Source organism: Gopherus evgoodei, chromosome 1 (genome assembly GCF_007399415.2).
Source record: "Gopherus evgoodei ecotype Sinaloan lineage chromosome 1, rGopEvg1_v1.p, whole genome shotgun sequence".
Taxonomy (NCBI): Eukaryota; Metazoa; Chordata; order Testudines; family Testudinidae; genus Gopherus; species Gopherus evgoodei.
This window is the reverse complement of record NC_044322.1, coordinates 273,432,196-273,450,738: the sequence shown is the minus strand read 5'-3', so window position 1 is coordinate 273,450,738 and position 18,543 is coordinate 273,432,196. Positions and strand designations below refer to the sequence as shown.

Below are 18,543 nucleotides of genomic sequence, written 5' to 3'. Positions count from 1 at the left end.
CTTAGTTGATCATTTCCTTAGGCTCATTTGGGCTAGGAAGGTACATTCTCCTATCGATTAGTCTGAGTTCAGAGGTAGGGTTCACTAGCGCAGATACATGCTAATGTCAGCTCTGATCCACTGTGGGCACATGTTTTGGGAAGGTTCATTTAAAGGACAAGTGTGTTCTTGGATAAGGCCATATTGTCAGGAATGTACAGCAACTTTGGAAAGAGCTGAATTGCTGTGATATCCTACCAGCCGGAAAGGTCACCTTCCCCATATTAGTCTGAACAATTTAGGCAATCTTCTGTCATATGAGCACACACAAATCATCGCGCACGCCCACATTGACACAGAACCAGGTCCTGTTTTAAGGTTCCATGATAGCTGGACTCTGTCAGTGGAGGAGAATCCAATATTGTATCCCATGGCAGCAGCTGAGTGCTGTTCCAAACCATGAGGGGAAACACCAGGATATCTGAGTGGTCAAGACAATATAATCCCAGTCTGAAGGATACAACCACCTTTCCCACCTTCCTGCCAGGACAGGTGAGGCTGGGAAAGACTCGTTCCACACAGGCGTGATGGTACTCACCCTTTGTTTGAACTCAGTCTTCTCTTCCAGGGTCATGGTGTCTGCCTTAGCGATAACAGGGATGATGTTTACTACTTTGCTGAGATGTTTCATGAACTCTAGATCCAGGGGTCGCAAGCTGCAGCCCGGGAAAAAGGAATACATGAGAGTCATTTTACCACATCACCCTTAACGCTGGCTCCTCTCTTGCCCCTCCCAGAGCCCAGATGAGAGGGAGAAGGCAGAGCTCTCCTGCGTATCCCCCAAGAAATGCTCCCATTAGATCTCTTCTCCTCCTTCCTCCTCACTCAATGCCTAGAACAAAAAAAACCTATGGGGAGAGCTGGCTTGTCTATCCCATTCTAATGCTTTTCTGTACAGCCTTCCCAGTGTCCAGCCCAGTAGGGAAAAGTTAAACAACAGTGAGATTCCTACGCATGACCCATGGGAGAGATGAAAGAGGCAGAGTGGGATGTATATAGGAGTTATGCGTGGGGTAGGATACCGGGAGAGACTCGTGGAGGACATTAAGGAGAGGGAGTAGTGAGATACATATGATTAGGCCATAGGGGGAGCTAAAGTAGAGGTGCAGTAAGATATAGATGAGATAGGAGATATATATGACGAGTGGGAGAGATGAAGCAGTCAGCAGCGCGATACGTACGAGTGACCCGTGGGGGAGATGAAGTAGAGGCAGCAGTGGACTCTCGTGTCTGGGATTCGTTTCTTCCTTGCAATATTCACTTCCTCTTTCAGGAATTTTTCATATTGCTCATTGATGTATTTCTCAATGGGCTCCCAGCTGTAAAGGTCAGAGAGAGAGAGAGAGAGAGAGGCACCTTTCTTCCTCATGCTTCATGCATCTGGCACTTACAGGAACTAAGAGGGTTTACAGGGTGGGAGGGTATCATCCATTAGCCTGATCAGATCCTGCCAGGGTTAATGATCAGCAGAGGAGCTCAAGCTGAAGCCCCAGTAGCCTATGTAGAAAGGGGCTGCTGGCAGGGCACTCTCTGTGAGGGCCCCCCATGACTTTGGAATTTGCCTTACTCTGATCCAAAATAGACAGAATCTGCTGAATTTGGGCAGGGGTGAGGGGAGCAGGTGATTGCAAGTTGGGTGGGGACACTGTTGGACTGGAAGGGGGACTTGAGAAGGTTGCGTTGACTGGTTTGCTGGTAGTGGATTATACTGACTGCACTGCTGCATCAAAATTACACTTGAGGTGTGAATTTTGTTAAGTTTTTAAGTTATGCCTAGGGACCTAGAGCATAGCGATAGGCACTCTTTTATAGCCTGTGGATGCTGAAGTAAAATAAATGAAATAATAATGATAAGGATTTAACATTTCCTGAGCTTCTTTCATCTAGTAGGATCCCAAACACTTTATAAGATGTGTATATAAGAATCATGTCACCTGCCACTGGAGCAGAATGTGTTGGCAGCTTAACAATTCATAGCAACATTTCACAGCAGTATGTGGGCCTGATCCAAAGCCCATTGAAGGCAATAGGAATATTTCCACTGATGTCAATGGGCTTTGGATCAGGCCTCAAGTGAGGAAGAGAAGAATAATATCACATCCCTTTGAAATCCCTGAATACCATTATCCAGATTGGAGTTTGGCAGGATGCTACTCTAACACCTTTATTCGTCTCAGATTTACTATGGGATCTGTCACCAATACATCTTGTATGAAAGAAAACAGCTGGAGTCACAGAGCACCCCCAGTCCCATGCTGGGGACTGGTTGAGAACTGAATCAGAAGGAACACCAACATCCCATCCTGCTGCACTGACTCAGCCTGGAGCTGAGCACATACTGACCTGTTTACTGTGTTCCAGGGGTAGGTCCATCTTAGAGCATGGACCATGCTGGGTGATGACTCTTCTGTATCCCCAGCCCTATGGGTAGGTCAACCACCCAAAAGGCAAACAGAGAGTGGGGTAAGATAGAGGGGGAGGTCAGACACTCACCAATTCTCATTGTTGATCTGGTCACCAAACCCTGGGGTGTCAATTACCGTCAGTTTCATCTTGACACCACCTTCTTCAATGACTGGGGAAGAAAGCAGAAAAGACCTTATGATCTCCCTCGAGATTGGCTTCTCTGTGTAGGCTTCTATGACACACGTTGTGGGAATGATGATGTTCTGCCCTTTCCACCACCACAGAAGCAAGGGAGAGACAGTTCATGCCTCTTTCAGAGCAGGGACTTTGAACCTAGATCTCCCACTTCCCAGATGAGTGCCCTAATCACCAGGCTACTGGCTAGTCTGGAGTGGGTCAGGGTCTCTATCTCCCTCTCTCAAAAATTTGGAAAGGTCTCGGTTTCATCTCAAATGTGGAACTAAATCATGAATTCTGGTTTTCCATCCAGCCCTAGTAAAAGGTCCTTGACAGGACTGTTCTAAGACACTAGCACTCCATACGCTCTTTCAGCCAGTACGAGTGGTCCTCAAGATACTTTTCCTGGTTCTTACCATGCCCAATGGCCTTGATCTCCACTGTCTTAGGGATCTTCTCCTCACGGTTCCAGCCTGAAGACTTACGGCTAACTTGGGATTTGAAGAGAGTGTTCACCAGTGTTGATTTCCCCAGCCCGCTTTGACCTGATAAATGTAAAGGGGCAGAATGTAGCATTTACCACAGCTGTGCCCTGACAATACGCCGAAGAACTTAAACCCAGAGAAGTTGCCAGGTTGGGTGTGCGGGATCTTCTTGCCCTTCATAAGGACCTTAAGGGAAAGTCACAGGGACAGGGACTAGGGATCTACTGGAACTAGGCATGGCCTGATATTAAAGCATCTGTCCTTCACCCATACTCCCAATGATCCCCTGTACCCTTATAACCTCTTGTACTTGTGGCTGTGAGAGTGAAATCAAAGCCCGGCAAAGCTTCTCTCTATGCCCTCCAAAGGCTCCGTAGGCCTTGATGACCCCTCCTACCTACAACCATGATGTTGAAGTCAAAGCCCGTCTTCATGGTCTTCTTGCGCATCTGCTCAATGATGGTGTCGATCCCAATGTAGCCCAGCAGGTTAGAGTTAATGCCAACAGGTTTCATTGGCACTGCTGGTTTTTGCCGGGGCTCCGGCACCAACTCAGACATAGCTGCCTCAATCTTGTTGTCTGCTGACCCTGCCCAGGAGAAAGCGGGGAGAACTGTCATTCAGGTGGCACCACTAGTAATCTCCCTCTGTCTTTCTCTGGTGCTGGTCTCAGATGTGTGTTTCACTGGCTGCTTGCTGGGCTTGAATTAGGTTACAGATCTGAGTTTCAGGCCCCCACTGGACAGTTAACTTTCTGGGGCTCTGGCTCCATGTTGTACACCATTGCATCCTGGGAGCTCCAAGGGATGGGACCCCTAGAGCATGGCATGTGCAGGGGGGACAGGAGGGAAAATGTCTGTCTCATTGCGTCTGTGGCCCCAGAGCTGTGGAATGCCCTCCCCTTTGACCTAGAAATGTCCCCCGAATCAGCCCCTTCAACATCAGGTTGAAAACTGGCTCTCAGCAATGTACATTCGCTCTGTCTACGTTTCCTGCTGCTAGATGGTCTTGTGGGTTTAACCATATGGTTTTTAATATGTAGGGCTACATTTTCAAGTGTTCCCTAATTGTGGGTACTCGACAATGAAGGTACCCAAAATCCAGGAGCACTTTTGAAAAGGCAGCCCTACCTAAATATAACACCCTATTTCTGCTATCATAGCCCTCCTTACCTGTCACTTTCTCGTTCTTTTAAGGAGAGACTGAGCGTGCAGGCTAATTATCAGAGCAGGAGCGTGGGAAGCCGGAGATCCAGCTTCTATTTCTTAGTCATGTATAGACTCACCACATGTCTCTGGGCAAGTCACTTAACCTCTCTGTGCCTGTTCTTCTATCTATATGGGGTTACCCGCTTTGTAGCTAGTGTAGGCAGAGCTCACTGCACCTCAGTGGCTCCTTGTATCCATCCATCCCCCCCACAGACTCCCTATGCCACCCTCCAATCCCCTCTATTTCAGGGACTCTCCCTACCAGCCACGTTCAGTTTTTCGAATGTGTCTGGTAGGGAGAGTTCCTACACTGAACATGTACAAAGCAATTGTTATCGCCATCACAACATATAGCAGTGAGACATGGCAACTTACCAATAAAGCTATGCAAAAGCTGGATACATTTCATCACTAATGTCTGAGAGGAATACTGTGAATAACATATAGAGATAGGAAGATGAATGAAGAAGTCAGAAAAGTGACTGGACAAGGCACCCTCTCACAAATAATCTACAAAAGAAGATATCAGTGGCTCGGACATGTGCTGAGAATGGAAAAAGAATGCTTACCAAATACCGCCCTTGAATGGAAGCCAGGAAACGCAAGAAGAAAGAGAGGAAGACTGCGAATAACATGGAAATGAACAGTTCTGAACAACATCAAGCACCTCAACATGAAATGGGAAGATTTGGAGAGAAGGGCAATTGACAGGCAAGGATGGCAAACGTGAGCTGCCTAATGTGCAGCAAAGCACGGGATGGACTAAGGTCGAAGGTCCCTCCCAGCCATGTCCACACTAGAGAGCTTACAATGGTGCAGCCGTACCAATACAGCTGTGCCGCTGTAAGGTCTCTCAAGTAGCCACTCTATGTCGCTGGGAGAGAGCTCTCCCAGTGACATAATTACTCTACGCTCAGCAAGCGGTGGTAGCTATGTTGGTGGGAGAAGCTCTCCTGCTGACATAGTGCTGTCCACACAGGGGCTTATGTGGGTGTAACTTACGTCACTCAGGGGGATGTTTTCTCCACACCCCTACACAACATAAGTTATCCCGATATACATGGCAGTGTAGACATTCTTCTTCTTTCTTTCTCTTTCAGGGTGTCAGCATTTTTACACAGTATTGGGGTGATGGGCAGAGCTGAGAGGAGGGGTATTGTTATGCTGGAAGGGGTTAATGGCTGCCATCAGCTAACACAGAAGTGGCTGAAGATGTAGCTCTGCTAACCAGATGCCAGGGGCTCTGTGCCTTCTCCATTGCTTTTGGTTTTTCTGATTTTCAACAAAGTCAATAGGCTTCTGGCCACGCATGCCTTGAACACGCCCTGTTGTATACAGTATTGTAGCCGGGTTGGTCCCAGGATATTAGAGAGCCTAAGTGAGAAGTTGGTCCAATAACTGATATTACCTCACCCACCTTCTCTCTCTAGAACCTTTCTGACACTTGGGAAATGATCGGATGCAGTATTCAAAATGGTCATGTTATAGACAGACAGACAGAGAAGTTCAGTGTAGAGCCTCGCAAGCTCAGCCAAAAATGGGGCTAATAGTACCTATCTCACAGGAACATCGTGAGGCTTCATTAGCGTTTGTTAAGCACTTTGAGGAGCTCAGATGAAAGGGACAAGGGAAGTGCAAAGTGTTGTCATTATTTCATCACTTCCCTCTCTCTCAGCCCACACATCCAGGCAGGGTCCCACAAATTTCTAAGATCTGACCTTTTCTCTCTGTCCACCCAGCTAAAATTCTTGTCCAGGCCTTCATCATTGCCTCTCTGGGTTACCGTAACCTCCTTCTCCCTGGCCAGCCTGACACCCACTTGTACCTTTCCGGCCCATACCAAAACACAGCCACTCAGATTATCTGACCTTAGCACAGTGGTGCAAGTAGGGTGGTCTGGTTCAGTCCGCTGTACCAGTAAGCTACTTATAGCCTGTATGACGTACTGGAAAGACATAGGAGCAGGGCCGGTGCAACCATTTAGGCGAACTAGGCGGTTGCCTAGGGCGCCGAGATTTGGGGGTGCCAAAAAGCACCTCCAAATTTTTTTAAATGGTTGACCAGCCGCTGCTGCTGGGACAGAGAGGGAGTCTGAGCTGCCGCAGCAGCCGGCAGCCCAGGGGGTCCCCCGGGTCAGGGCGCCGCCACGGCAGCCCACAGCCCAGGGGGTCCCCCGGGTCAGGGCGCCGCCGCGGCAGCTGGCAGGCCAGGGGCCCCCTGGGTCAGGGTGCCACCGTGGCAGCCGGCAGCCCAGGGGATCCCCCGGGTCAGCGCGCCGCTGCGGCAGCCCGGAGCCCAGGGGGTCCCCCGGGTCAGGGCGCCACCGCGGCAGCCGGCAGCCCAGGGTTTCCCTGGGCCAGGGGATCCCCTGGGCTGCCGGCTGCTGCGGCGGCGTGCTGACCCGGGGGATCCCCTGGGCTCTATCCCATTTAAGTTTGTATATCACTTGGCAATTATTGTTATGAATATTATTACTTATGTATTCTGTGTCCAAAAATGTTCTAGGATCTCTGCAGACAAATAAAAGTGACTCACTAGCCCAAAGAGCCTGTGATCTAAATTAAAAATGACACCAAGTGATAGTGACAAACAATGGGAGCAAAATAAGGAAATGGGAAGAGGAGGATACAAAAATCAAGTGACATAGTTACTTGTTAGGTTCACATCATGTTCTGCAAAATCTGTATAGTTTTTTATATTCTCTTTCCTATTTGTATCTAAACTGTTCCCGCATTTTCTAAACTTGAAGTGATTTTCTGTTTCATTACTAAACAGACCCCTTACAAACAATCCATACACCCTTGTGTATTGTTTTAAACTATTGCATGTGTTAAAACCTACTAAGCTCCCACTTCTTAGCTTAAGAGCTCGTTTACACAATTTTTCCTATCTTACTTCACCACCAACCACCCTTAGCCCAGATCCCCAACCCAGGTGACTGTAAGCCTCTCATCCTCTGATATCTCCACATCTCTTCCATCCCCAGCAATCATGTCCTTATTTCAGTAAGTAAGTATTTTCATTGCCCAGAAATGAGAAGTTTACAAAAGTTACTCTTGTTATCAGAGGCCTTGATCCACCGTCATAGAATCATAGAATATCAGGGTTGGAAGGGACCTCAGGAAGTCATCTAGTCCAACCCCCGCTCAAAGCAGGACCAATCCCCAGACCTTGAAGTCAGTGGAAAAATTCCCACTGATTTCAATGGGTTTTAGATCAGGCCCAGAGGCTCCAAGAGCCACTTCTTCCTCTTCCTTCACAGAAGCCCTTCAACATCATATTGCCTCCTGTTCCAGCATTCAGCTCAGGCTCTCTGTTAAATAATAAAGAACTTCTGAGGCTATTACCTCAGAAAAGCAGAAAGTTTGTTACTCCTGTTTTACTGTCCCATTTGAAATAATTCTTTAAAATGTAGGTTTCTCTTGTGTAAGGTAACAAGTGACTCAGGATCACCATCTAGCCACAACATGCACGATGCTGAGAAATAAGTAGGTGTGGTGGTTGTTTGCTGACAGGTAAAGCCCTGATTTGATACTAAATACTGGAACAGACATGAACTATTAATATCTCTAGAGCTCCCAGGCCTCTCCCATTGATGGCCTCCTCTTTCGAATCAAGCAAATGGGATTTGCATGTGAATTCTTACAACGTAACATTCAAGGATTAGCTGGACAACTCAGAACACCTTGGAGTTGTACCGTCTGTGAACTTTAATCTTTTATCATTCTTTCTAGCAGAGCAGCACAATAGTGGGATCCTAGGTTGTACTAGCCAGATGTTTTCCTTACTAATTTGGAAGGTTGCTCTCCTATTATTTTGTCAGATGCTTGAATTGCACCTATCTCTAGTGAGGTAAAGTAGAACAAGGCAAAACATCTTAACAGATACCTCCTGCATAAGTGATTGCAGGATAGGGGTCTATTTCTTTAAAACAAACCTGGACCACAATGCCTCTGAGAAACTTGACAACCCCTAATATGGAACAATTTTTTGATCCTATCCAGAGCAGTTGCTGTTACACCAGTAGGATAAGATCTGCCTACATCTGTGCTTTTGTTTAGTGTAATGGTTGCAACATAAACCTAACAAGGCTTGAATACTCAGGCTTAAGCTTGAAAGTCATCTTGATCTCTTAATCAATATTTACGTCAAACAGTTGATGAAATTCAAATAGTTAATTATAGTAAGTGACATGCATTCTCTATCCTTTACTTTTAATAGTGAACAAGAAAAAGGACTGATAGGAATAAAATTTCATTTTTTTCGTTTACAATTGATGCAGCCTCATGGCAGATTAAAAAAAAAAGGTCTGGGGCACAATTTCGTGACTGTGTATTGTGTATAATGTATGTGATTTTGGGGGGAAAGGGCGCAAGATGGAAGTTTCGCCTAGGGCGCAAAATATCCTTGCACCGGCCCTGCATAGGAGGAGCAGAATGTGGGGCCACCAGCAGCTCCTCCAGCATGCTGTACCACCCCCAGCCCTTTCACACAGCTGTGTGGTGCCTGTGTCTCCTGTCTGAGGTCTGTACAGCAGCCCCACTGGAGGGCAGGGCTAGAGGTGGTACAGCTGCGCCCGAGGAGCTGCCGGTGTGGGGCCGCTGTCTGCTCCTTTTGCCACTGCAGTTCCAGAGAGCCCTGTGGCTGAGAAGTCTCCGGCAAAGGGGGAGGAGGACAGAGCCCCCTCTTCTCCCCCTGCCAGATAACATGGGATGGATCGTGGTGAGGGGAGGGAGAGAGCACAGGGCCCAGGCTGGGGGCGGGGCAGAGTCACATGAGGAGGTCACGTGCCTCCCCCTTTTAGCTGGTGCAGCATACTGGTACGAAATTAATTCTACTTTCACCGCTGCCTCAGCACCACCACCTCTTGGAATGTCTGCCCCCTCACATACATCTGTGTGCTTTCTTCCATACCACCCTCTCCACAAGGCATGAACGCCCTCTTCTCAGCTGGTCCACAAGGCCACTATCTTCTCATTTCTAGTACTCTTGAAGACCCGCTACTTCTGCAGTGCTTATAAAGAAAGAAGCTAGCTGACTCAATCTCTCTCTCTCCCATCTTCCATATAAAAGAGATAGACGATAGTGAAGTCCTTACTGAGTTTCATGAAGTCTCTGGCTCTTTTTCTTTATTGGGTTAGAGAAAGCTCTGCTTGGGATAGTAAATCATCCGCTTCTCTAAATCACTGATTTATCTCGTTAATGAACTGCTCACATACATGGAGGGAAGGGGGCTGACTGGGGGGTGGGATTGCTGGGAGGGAGGAGTTTATGCACACTGGAACTAGCGCTGGGAATCAGTATGGGGGGGAATGCATAAGGGTTGAATTTGGAAGGGAAGCGGAAGAATTTAGTATGTTTATTTTTAAAAACAACAACAGTCATGATCCTTGTAAGCTGTTGTCCTATCACCACTCCACTCACTTCGCTTGTATGTTTTTAGATTGCCAGCTTTCCAGGACAGGGGCAGTGTCTTCCTTTGTCTGGCCTTTGCAAAGCATTCAGCACATTGTGGGCACTACTCCAATCTAAATAATAAATGACAGATTATCCCTTTAAATCAATCCCTCCCACCTCTTTTTTCCTCTGCGCTCTGCTGCCCCAGCCACACCTGAGGAAGCTGGCAATCCAAAGTGGCAAGTGAGCAGTTTTGTGGCATGACTACCATTTGGCATGTTGCAGCCACTGCTTCTGGAGAAGGAGACATCTGGGGCCCACACACCATGCCATGGGCCAGAGGCACCAATGACCAACATCATGGGCTGCAGCAAAAATAAGTGTACAGGGTCAGAAGGAGTCATGGATAGGAAGAATTTCAAGGAGTGTTTCAAGACAGAGATGGTCTGAGAGGAAGAGCCGGTCTGGGTGACTGAGGAACTGCTTAACATTTTCTCATTCAAAGCACTGTACAAACATTAAGAGATTCTCCACACAGAGAAATTTACTGGCATAACTATACCAGTATAAATGTATAACTAAATTGTCATGGTTATTTTTAGTCAAAGTCATGGACAGGTCATGGGCAATAAACAAAAATTCACAGAAGCTGTGACCTGTCTGTGACTTTTGTTGCTGTGGCTCCATGGTTTCCCCCACCACTGTGGTGGCTGGAAGCTGTGGGGTCCCCCCTTTGCCCATGGTGGCTGGGAACTGCAGGGTGACCATATTTCCCAAAGAGAAAATGAGACACCCCAGCCGCTTGCCTGAGGCGCCACCCTTCCCCCCCCCCCCAAGTGAATCTGTCGCCCATCGCTGGAACCTGAGGAGGGTCCCTTCAGGAGTCTGTCACCTGTCGCTGGAACTTTGCAGGGGGTTCCCTGTCACTTGTCACTGCTATCGCTGGAACCCTGCCAGGGGCGGGCCCTACTGGCTGTCAGCTCCAGAGTCCTGCAGCCCCTGGGGCTGAAGCAGAAAATGTCACTGGAGGTCTCTGGAAGTCAGGGATTCCATGTCTTCCATGACATAAACAGACCCTTTAGTTATAACTATAGCCACATAATTATACCACCACAGCCACACTGATAAATTTCCCTGTGCAGACAAGCCCTAAGGCCAAAAGTTCAAAAGTGGCAGTGATTTAGGGGGCATGTGTCAATGTTTGAGTGTCCTACCTGAGACTCTTTAAAGAAGAGTAGTTTCCAAAGGGTGGGCATGCACGGACTAGAGAGCAAGTGTGAAAATTCAGGGCAGGGGTGGGGGCTAATATGTGCTTTTATAAGACAAAGCCCTGAATATCGGGCCTGTCCCTATAAAATCAGGACGTCTGGTCACCCTACGCACGGAAGACAATGCCCCTTCTAAAGAATAGAAATTGTATCTATGCCATGTGTATGCTTATAGCATCATAGAAATGTAGCGCTGGAAGGGACCTCAAGAAGTCTTCAATTCCAGCCCCCTGCACTGTGGTAGGACTAACTAAACCTAGAGCATCCCTGACAAGTCTTTATCCAGCCTGTTTTTAAAAACCTCCAATGATGGTGCTACCACAACCTCTCTTGGAAGCTGTCAGAAAGATTTTCCTAAGATCTAACCTAAATCTCCCTTGCTGCAGATGAAGCCCATTACTTTTTGTCCTCCATTCAGTGAACGTGGATCAATGTCCTATTTATAACAGCCCATAATATATCTGGACTGTTAACACATCTCCCCATAGTCTTCTTTCCTCAAGACTAAACATGCCATTTTTAAAAAACTTTTCATCCCAGGTCAAGTTTTTTAAAACTTTTATCATTTTTGTTGCTCTCCCCTGGACTCTCTTCAATTTGTCCACATCTTTCCAAAAGTGTGGTGCCCAGAACTGAACATACTACTCCATCTGAGGCCTCACCAGTGCCAAGAAGATTGGGCAATTACCTCCTCTGTCTTTCATATAACACTCTATTTAATAAACCCCATAATATTAGCCTTTTTCACAGCTGCATCACATTACTGACTCATATTCAATTTGTGATCCACTATAACTCCCAAATCCAGTACTACCACCCAGCCAGTTATTCCTCAGTTTGTAGTTGTGCACTTAATTTTTCCCTCCTTAGTGATGTACTTTGCACTCATCTTTAATGAATTTCATCTTGTTGAATTAAGACCAATTCTCCAATTTGTCAAATTCATTTTGAAATCTAATCCTGTCCTCCAAAGTGCTTGAAATCCCTTCCAACCTGGGGTCATCTACAAGCATGCTCTCTGTCCATGATCAAAATCATTAACGAAAATATTGACCCAAACCTAAGACTGACCCCCATGTGTCCCCACTACATCTTTGGGGCAACCAAACACCCCTCTGAAAGCCCCCTGAGTTCCCAATCAAAGCTACTTGGAAAATTTCCATCAAAACCATTTTCTGACACAAAAGCTGCTTTTGTCAAAAATCAAAATATATAAAAAAAAAGTGGAGATTCCAATGAAAATTCTTGCAGGAAAAATATTTTGAAGTGAAAATATTTTCATTCTGGAAAAATGTTTTGTAATTTGTAATTTGTGGTTCTGCATTTTGACATTTTTTGTCTTTTTTTTTCCATTTGCATTTTATTTTTATGTTTACATTATTTCATGACGTGCCGGTGGAACAGTGCATAATATAAGAATTTGCACTACTGCTGACAAAGTCAGACCTGGCAGCTGTAAGAGTGGTCCTATTGGGTTCCACAGCCTTAGGGGAGGATCCACAAGGTCCAGGAACTCAAATAATTAACGAGGGAAAACCAAAAATGTAACAAGGGCAGGTGTGAAGGTCAAAGAAAGGGAACCTGAAGGGGACACCGAGCAGAGAAGCCTGGACAGCGCCCACTGCTCCTCGAAGGTGTCAAGGGAGCCAGCGGATGCCGCCCAGAGGAACTCTGCCTGGATATATGAACGGAGGGAGGACCAGAAATAGATCCCACAGTCACAAAGAACCCCATCAGCCAACCTCCTCTTCCTGGTATTGTAGATCGCTGCTTTGGCCATCGCCAGAAGGAGGTTGACAAGGAGGTCCCGCAACTTTGTGGGGCCACGGATAGAGTGTGTGTATATGAAAAGGTGAGGGGAAAAGTGCAGCCAGAAATGTAAAAGGATGTTCAGAAGGAGCCAGAACAGGAGCTGCAACCTGGCGCATTCCAGGTATACGTGCACCAGGGTCTCCCTCATGCCACAAAAGGGGCAGGCGTCGGGGACGGGGGTGAACTGTTCCAAGTACATGCCCATGCTCACAGCTCCGTAGAGGAGCCACCAAGTAATATCCCTGGCAGGCCTTAGGACTAGAGTGGAATATAGTCTGGCTCACTGGGGTTCCTCACTCTCAACAGGTCGCAATAGGTCCCGCCACTTCGTATCGGAGTGGGACACGAGGCTGAGAAAATGAAGGATGTGAAGCACGAGCATGTACAGATGTTTCCTTGGCATGGTCCAGAAGTGAACTGGCTATAAATTGTGCAGCTGGCTTGTGGTGTATGGGTGGGACAGCTGGGGGGACTCATGGGGCAGGGACCTGATGGAAAGGTCCAGCAGGCCCGGGGTACAGGGTGGGAGAGGAGTACCCTCCCACAGGACCCGGTCGAGGTAAACCCAAGCAGTGGGCAGTAAGGCTGCCCTCACCTCCTGAAATACACGATGGGGGCTACAAAGGGTGGAGAGCCCCATGCGCTGAGCGAGCGTCGGGGAATCCATCCAGTCTCCCTGGTCCTAGTCCAGGAGGTCTCCAACTCTGGTAACTTCTGCCAGGACCAATCTCTGGAACTCCACCACCTGCACACAAAGTTAGGGATTGTGTAGCAAGGGCTCTGCGAGGAGATCTACCCCCTTGGTAGCCGCCACGGACCTGGTGGCCAAAACCAGCTTCCAGGTCCGAAGGAGGTTCTGGTAGAAGACTGGCAGCTCAGAGAGGTCTCCTGGAAGATCTCTTGGATGGAAATAAAGGAGCTGCCAGTCATATCAGAGCCCCCAGAAGTGGCACAGGAAGGCATGTGCCAATGTGCTTCAAGCCAGAGTACCTGTACCATAGAGGAGTCTCTGCAGGGTCTGGGGGCGGAAGACATGGACCTGAGTGCTCAGGAATGTCAGGCCCTGTCCTCCCTCCTCCAGGGGGAGATGGGGAACTCCTGCAGAGACCCAGTGCAGTCCTGGCCAAAAGAACTCTAGAACCAGCTTCTGAATATCGGTCAGGAATCCCGGGGCTGGGACCAAGATGTTGAGCCGATGCCTGTCCATGCTGGACAGGACTAGCTGATTGAGCACCAGTACCCTCCCTTGCAGGGATTGGCACCGGAGTAGCCCTGCCCACCTCCGCAGCCACTCAGGCACCCTGCCATCCAACCCCGCTGTAAGAGTGGTGGAAAGCAGATATATCCGTCCTAGAATGGTGAAGTTCTTAGGAATTGAAAAAAGGTTACCTCAGGTTAGAGACACCTGCGTCCAATTAGGGGCCACTTGTACCTATTAACATCCCCTTTCCAGTGAAATGGGAAGAGAAAGAAACAAGCGGCAGCAGGGACAAAAGGCAGACAACTGTTCCCCTCCCTTTAGGGGAAACATTGAGTTTACTTCTATTTTGGGACGTGCTGGCCACCAGAAGCCATCAAACAAAGCAGTGCTCAGATGGAGGCAAGGAAATGTATTTCTTTTGTGTTGTGGGGTTTTTTTGCTTATGAGAACTACTCAGGCCAGCCCTGAGGCCCACCTTGTAAATACTGTGACTAAACCAAAGTTAAGAATTAAAAACCTGCAGAGTAGGATTGATCTACTCCAGCTCCCTCATCCCATCCCCCTGCCAGAGGGAGAAAAACTGAGGCTGACATGGTGAAAGAGGTGTCTGGATATACGTGTCATGGTATGACATCATAGCGTAGTTTAAATATTCTATTTTTATTTTATTTTTAAACTCATTAAGGGCAGCTGCTACTTAGTACTGATTGAATCTCTGCTCTTCTTGAACAAAGTGACTCCTCTTTGTGTTGCAATGAAACAGTGCAACACTTTGAAAGTTTCAGCTATGATGTCATATTATAACATGCCTGTACGAATGCATATTACTACTGACATGGCATGACTGAAAGCTATAAGAGTGAAAAAAACCTTTACATAAAATAAAAATAAAAAGGAAATCTGGAAACAAAATTCAAAAATTCAAATTTCCCAGAACTGACATTTTTCAGATTTTCTGTCTTGTGGGAAATTTCAGAAATATTTGGTTTTGATTCCAGATCAGAAGAAAAGACATTTCAAAATGTCAACATTTCCTGCAAATGAGAAATTCCAACTTTTGACCAGCTCTACGCCTAGTCCCAACCTAGGAGCCTAGTGAGGGCCCTGATTGGCTAGTATTGCTGATGTCATTGTGCTGTCACAGCAGGCCACGGATGCCTCATAAGAGAATTACAAAAATGTCTTGAGTGAACCTTGGAGCTGGGAGGGCAGGGAGGGAGACAAGGACATTCCAAGCCAGGGATAATAGCTGGGCCCGGAGAACCAAGCATCATATTGCAGTGAGGTTTTGATAACCCCAGGCTGAACCTGAGCACCCAATACTACTAAATGTAGTTTAGGCACCCAGTGCCGAGAGCAGATTTTCAAGGAACCGGAACTGCCCACACTCTGCTTTGAAAACACCCCTTTTGTCTGAGGGCTCAAGTCTTCTCCAGAGCACTCATAGGAGCCCTTTGAAAAGTCCCTCACATGACTTGCCAAGGCCACCCAGTGAGTCAGTGGCAAAGGCAGGATCAGGACTCGTGGATTCCTGATGCTTAGTCCTGTGCTCCAGCCCACACAGCCTCCTACAGCTTTGATGGGGAAGAGAAACCCAAATATTTGGTGGATCCGAGATCCATTTAGCCTTCATCCAGTCCTTGCCTGCAGGGGAAAGGGCTGTTGGGAAGAAATCACCCTTCCCTGCTTTTCTAAACTGAAGAGGTGCTTTGTAAGTTATTTGCCTCTTCCTCTGGAGCATCCAACATTAGTCCGGTGTGGCAGGGGGGACAGGAGGCTGGATGGACCATTGGTCTGATGCAGCCTAGCAATTCTCATCTCCTTATACAAAAGAGAGGCTGCAGTAGCCCCAAAGTTGAGGCAATAGCTGGTGAGCTGAGCTTTTCTCAGCTGGAAGTCACTCTTCTGCACATCACAACTAATTTGTGATTTTTATGCTGACAAAGCATCCCTCAAGGCTGCTGTTGTCTTTTTCCAGCTTTCTCAAAGCTGTTGCCAGCCAGGAAAGTCCAGAGATCAATGAAACATTCAGAGCTCAATCAGCCTGCTCTCCTACTCCCTTTGCTTAACCTGCTAATCCTTCTCCTTGATATCCCAAGTCACGGGCATCCCTGCAGCTCTGCCAAGGCCCTTCAGTCCTCACCAAGATGCTCCTCAATATCATGTTGCTGTCTCTGAGCCCACAAAGTCCTGCCACTGCACCTTGTTCCTGAGCTGCAGCAGGGGACTAGACATCCCTGCTAACTGGGATTGTCCTAGTGTGAGTAGGAAAGTGGTCTTAATTCACTGTGGATTAAGCTACAGAGGACTAAGGCCACATTCCTTCCAAAGGAGAGCATCCACACAGGAACTAAATGCACTTGAACTAATGTGCTTTAACTTCTCACCATATGTTAGTTCACCTTAGCTTTCCTGACTGTCCCTGTGTAGACAAGTCCTGAGACACAAGCTGGATCCAGCCTGGCTTTCAAGAGTTCCTTGGCTTCCCAACAAAATGAAAGTTGGGTCTGTTCTTTTCTGGAACTCAAGGGGGAGGAAGCCTCTTTCATTCAATTGGCAGTGAAGTATAGGCTTAGATGAGACCAAATGTACATGCTGACTCTCTGTTTTACATCCTCTTCTGTAATGCTTTTTTCTGTGAAAGTAGAACGAATTAGATTGTAAAAGTAGAATGGATTAAAGAAATGCTGTATGTTCCTTCAAGCAGGAATGAGGAATGTTGAAATAAAGTTGTCAGGAAGAGAAACATTAAGGTATGGAACAGTGGGTTCACTTAAGCTAATGGTGGGATATTAGCAGGAGATTGGTAAGAGTTAATAAGGAAATAAGATATGTGTGTCCAGCCCCAGGTACACGTATCAGTTCTGTTCCCTTTGTTATCTTGTTAAGTTCCCGCCCTTTTTATCTGTATAAATAAAGTAGTTAAGCCTGGCATGGCACTCACATGTTATCTGGGTGTATTAGCAGAATGCTTTGCTAATAAAACAGAGTGGTCTGACAGATTTTGAGCCCTGAATCTGACTTTGACAGTCCCATGTGCTAATAAACAGAGAGAGGCAAGGTGGGTGAGACTCTGTTGATGAGAGAGGCCTAACAAACATAGTTGTTATCATAGGCGCCAACTCCGTGGGTGCTCCGGGGCTGGAGCACCCACAGAAAAAAATTGGTGGGTGCTCAGCACCCACTGGCAGCTCCCCGTGGCCCCACCCTGTCCCCCTGCTCCAGTTTACCTCCGCCTCCTCCGCGAGTGTGCTGCCACATCCTGCTTCTCCCCACTCCCTCCCAGTGCTTAAGCAGCAAAACAGCTGATTCGCGGGGCAGGGAGGGAGGGGGAACGCAGTGCACTGGGGGAAGAGGTGGGGCAGGGGTGGGGATTTGGAGAAGGGATCCAGTAGGGGGAGAGAGGGGGCAGAGTTAGGGCAGGGACTTTGGGGATGGGGTTGGAATGGGGGCAGGGCTAGGGGCAGGGATGAGGTGGAGTCGAAGCAGGGCCAGGGGTGGGGAAAAGGGTGGAGGGCGGCACGGGCACCCAAGGGTGCCGGAGAAAGTTGACACCTATGGTTGTTATAAGAAGGCTGTTTGTCACTATAGAACCGGATTCCCCAAGGGAAGAGATGCAGGTGTCCAGTCAGACCTGCACGGTGACGGGGTGTTGTACCCAGATCCTGGTCCAAGAGTGGGAGAATTGCAAGATGCCCCTCAAGAATAAATAAGGGCACAGGGCTGAACACTGAGGGGGTGCACTCAAAGTGACGGAAAGGGAACTGAGGTGCAGCTAGCCCTGTGACCATGACACTTAAAACACATTAAGCTCTATGGATGAACAGCACTATGTAGGTGCTAATAATGAATAACAATGACTGCTACTATTCAGCATAATTAATATTATATTTACAGCAGCCACCCAAAGCTGGATGTAGCCCCACAAACTCATTACACATAGGCCGCTGAACGGAGATCAGATGATAAGGACTTTCAGTCATCACTGCCCCGGGGGAAGATTAGAACCAGTAACCTAGTTATGAAAGGCTCCTTATCCCCTCCCCCACCTTCCTGTTCTTTGTCTGAATGGCAAAAGGAGTGAGGGGTGGAAACATTCAACCACAAAGAATCCAGCCTCTAGGAACAAACTGCTATTTCCTACTCAGGCACTACAGCTATAGCTTTACTGTGTATTTCCTGCCACTCAATAAGGGCCTGATCCTGACACTGAAGCCAAGGGCAAAGCTCCCAATAGTCCAGATGCCCATTTACACTACAGCTCCCTTACACTGCCCTGGCAACATAACTACACCTACATACACTTTAAGGCCCCTTTTACACTGCCAGGGTGGAACAAAGGGGTCTTAGTGTGCACATCAGAATCTGGCCCGCCACGCAGCAGTGTATGCCCCTGGAAAAACAAGTGGCTATTGTTTAAGCCAAATCTCCATGTGGTTTGCAGACATTAACATTCGTTAATTCAGACCTAGAGATATGTCATAGTTAATCATTTTTTCTCGCTTGTCTAAGCTTTAGAAGAGATGCCTTTCATCTTTATCTAGGTCCCA

General features: G+C 47.5%; 1 protein-coding gene across 2 annotated transcripts in view; it reads right to left on the bottom strand.

Annotated features, from left to right (window-relative positions):
- SEPTIN3 (septin 3) overlaps positions 1-18,543 on the bottom strand; it is a 29,243-nt gene that overhangs the window by 9,198 nt on the left and 1,502 nt on the right. For both annotated transcript variants that reach the window (XM_030547624.1, XM_030547629.1), the window contains exons 2-6: positions 3,505-3,696; positions 3,039-3,167; positions 2,533-2,614; positions 1,221-1,358; positions 578-695 (exon numbers count right to left, since the gene is read on the bottom strand). In XM_030547624.1, coding sequence (XP_030403484.1) covers positions 578-695; positions 1,221-1,358; positions 2,533-2,614; positions 3,039-3,167; positions 3,505-3,696 — 659 coding nt within the window. The remainder of the gene's footprint in view (positions 1-577; positions 696-1,220; positions 1,359-2,532; positions 2,615-3,038; positions 3,168-3,504; positions 3,697-18,543) is intronic.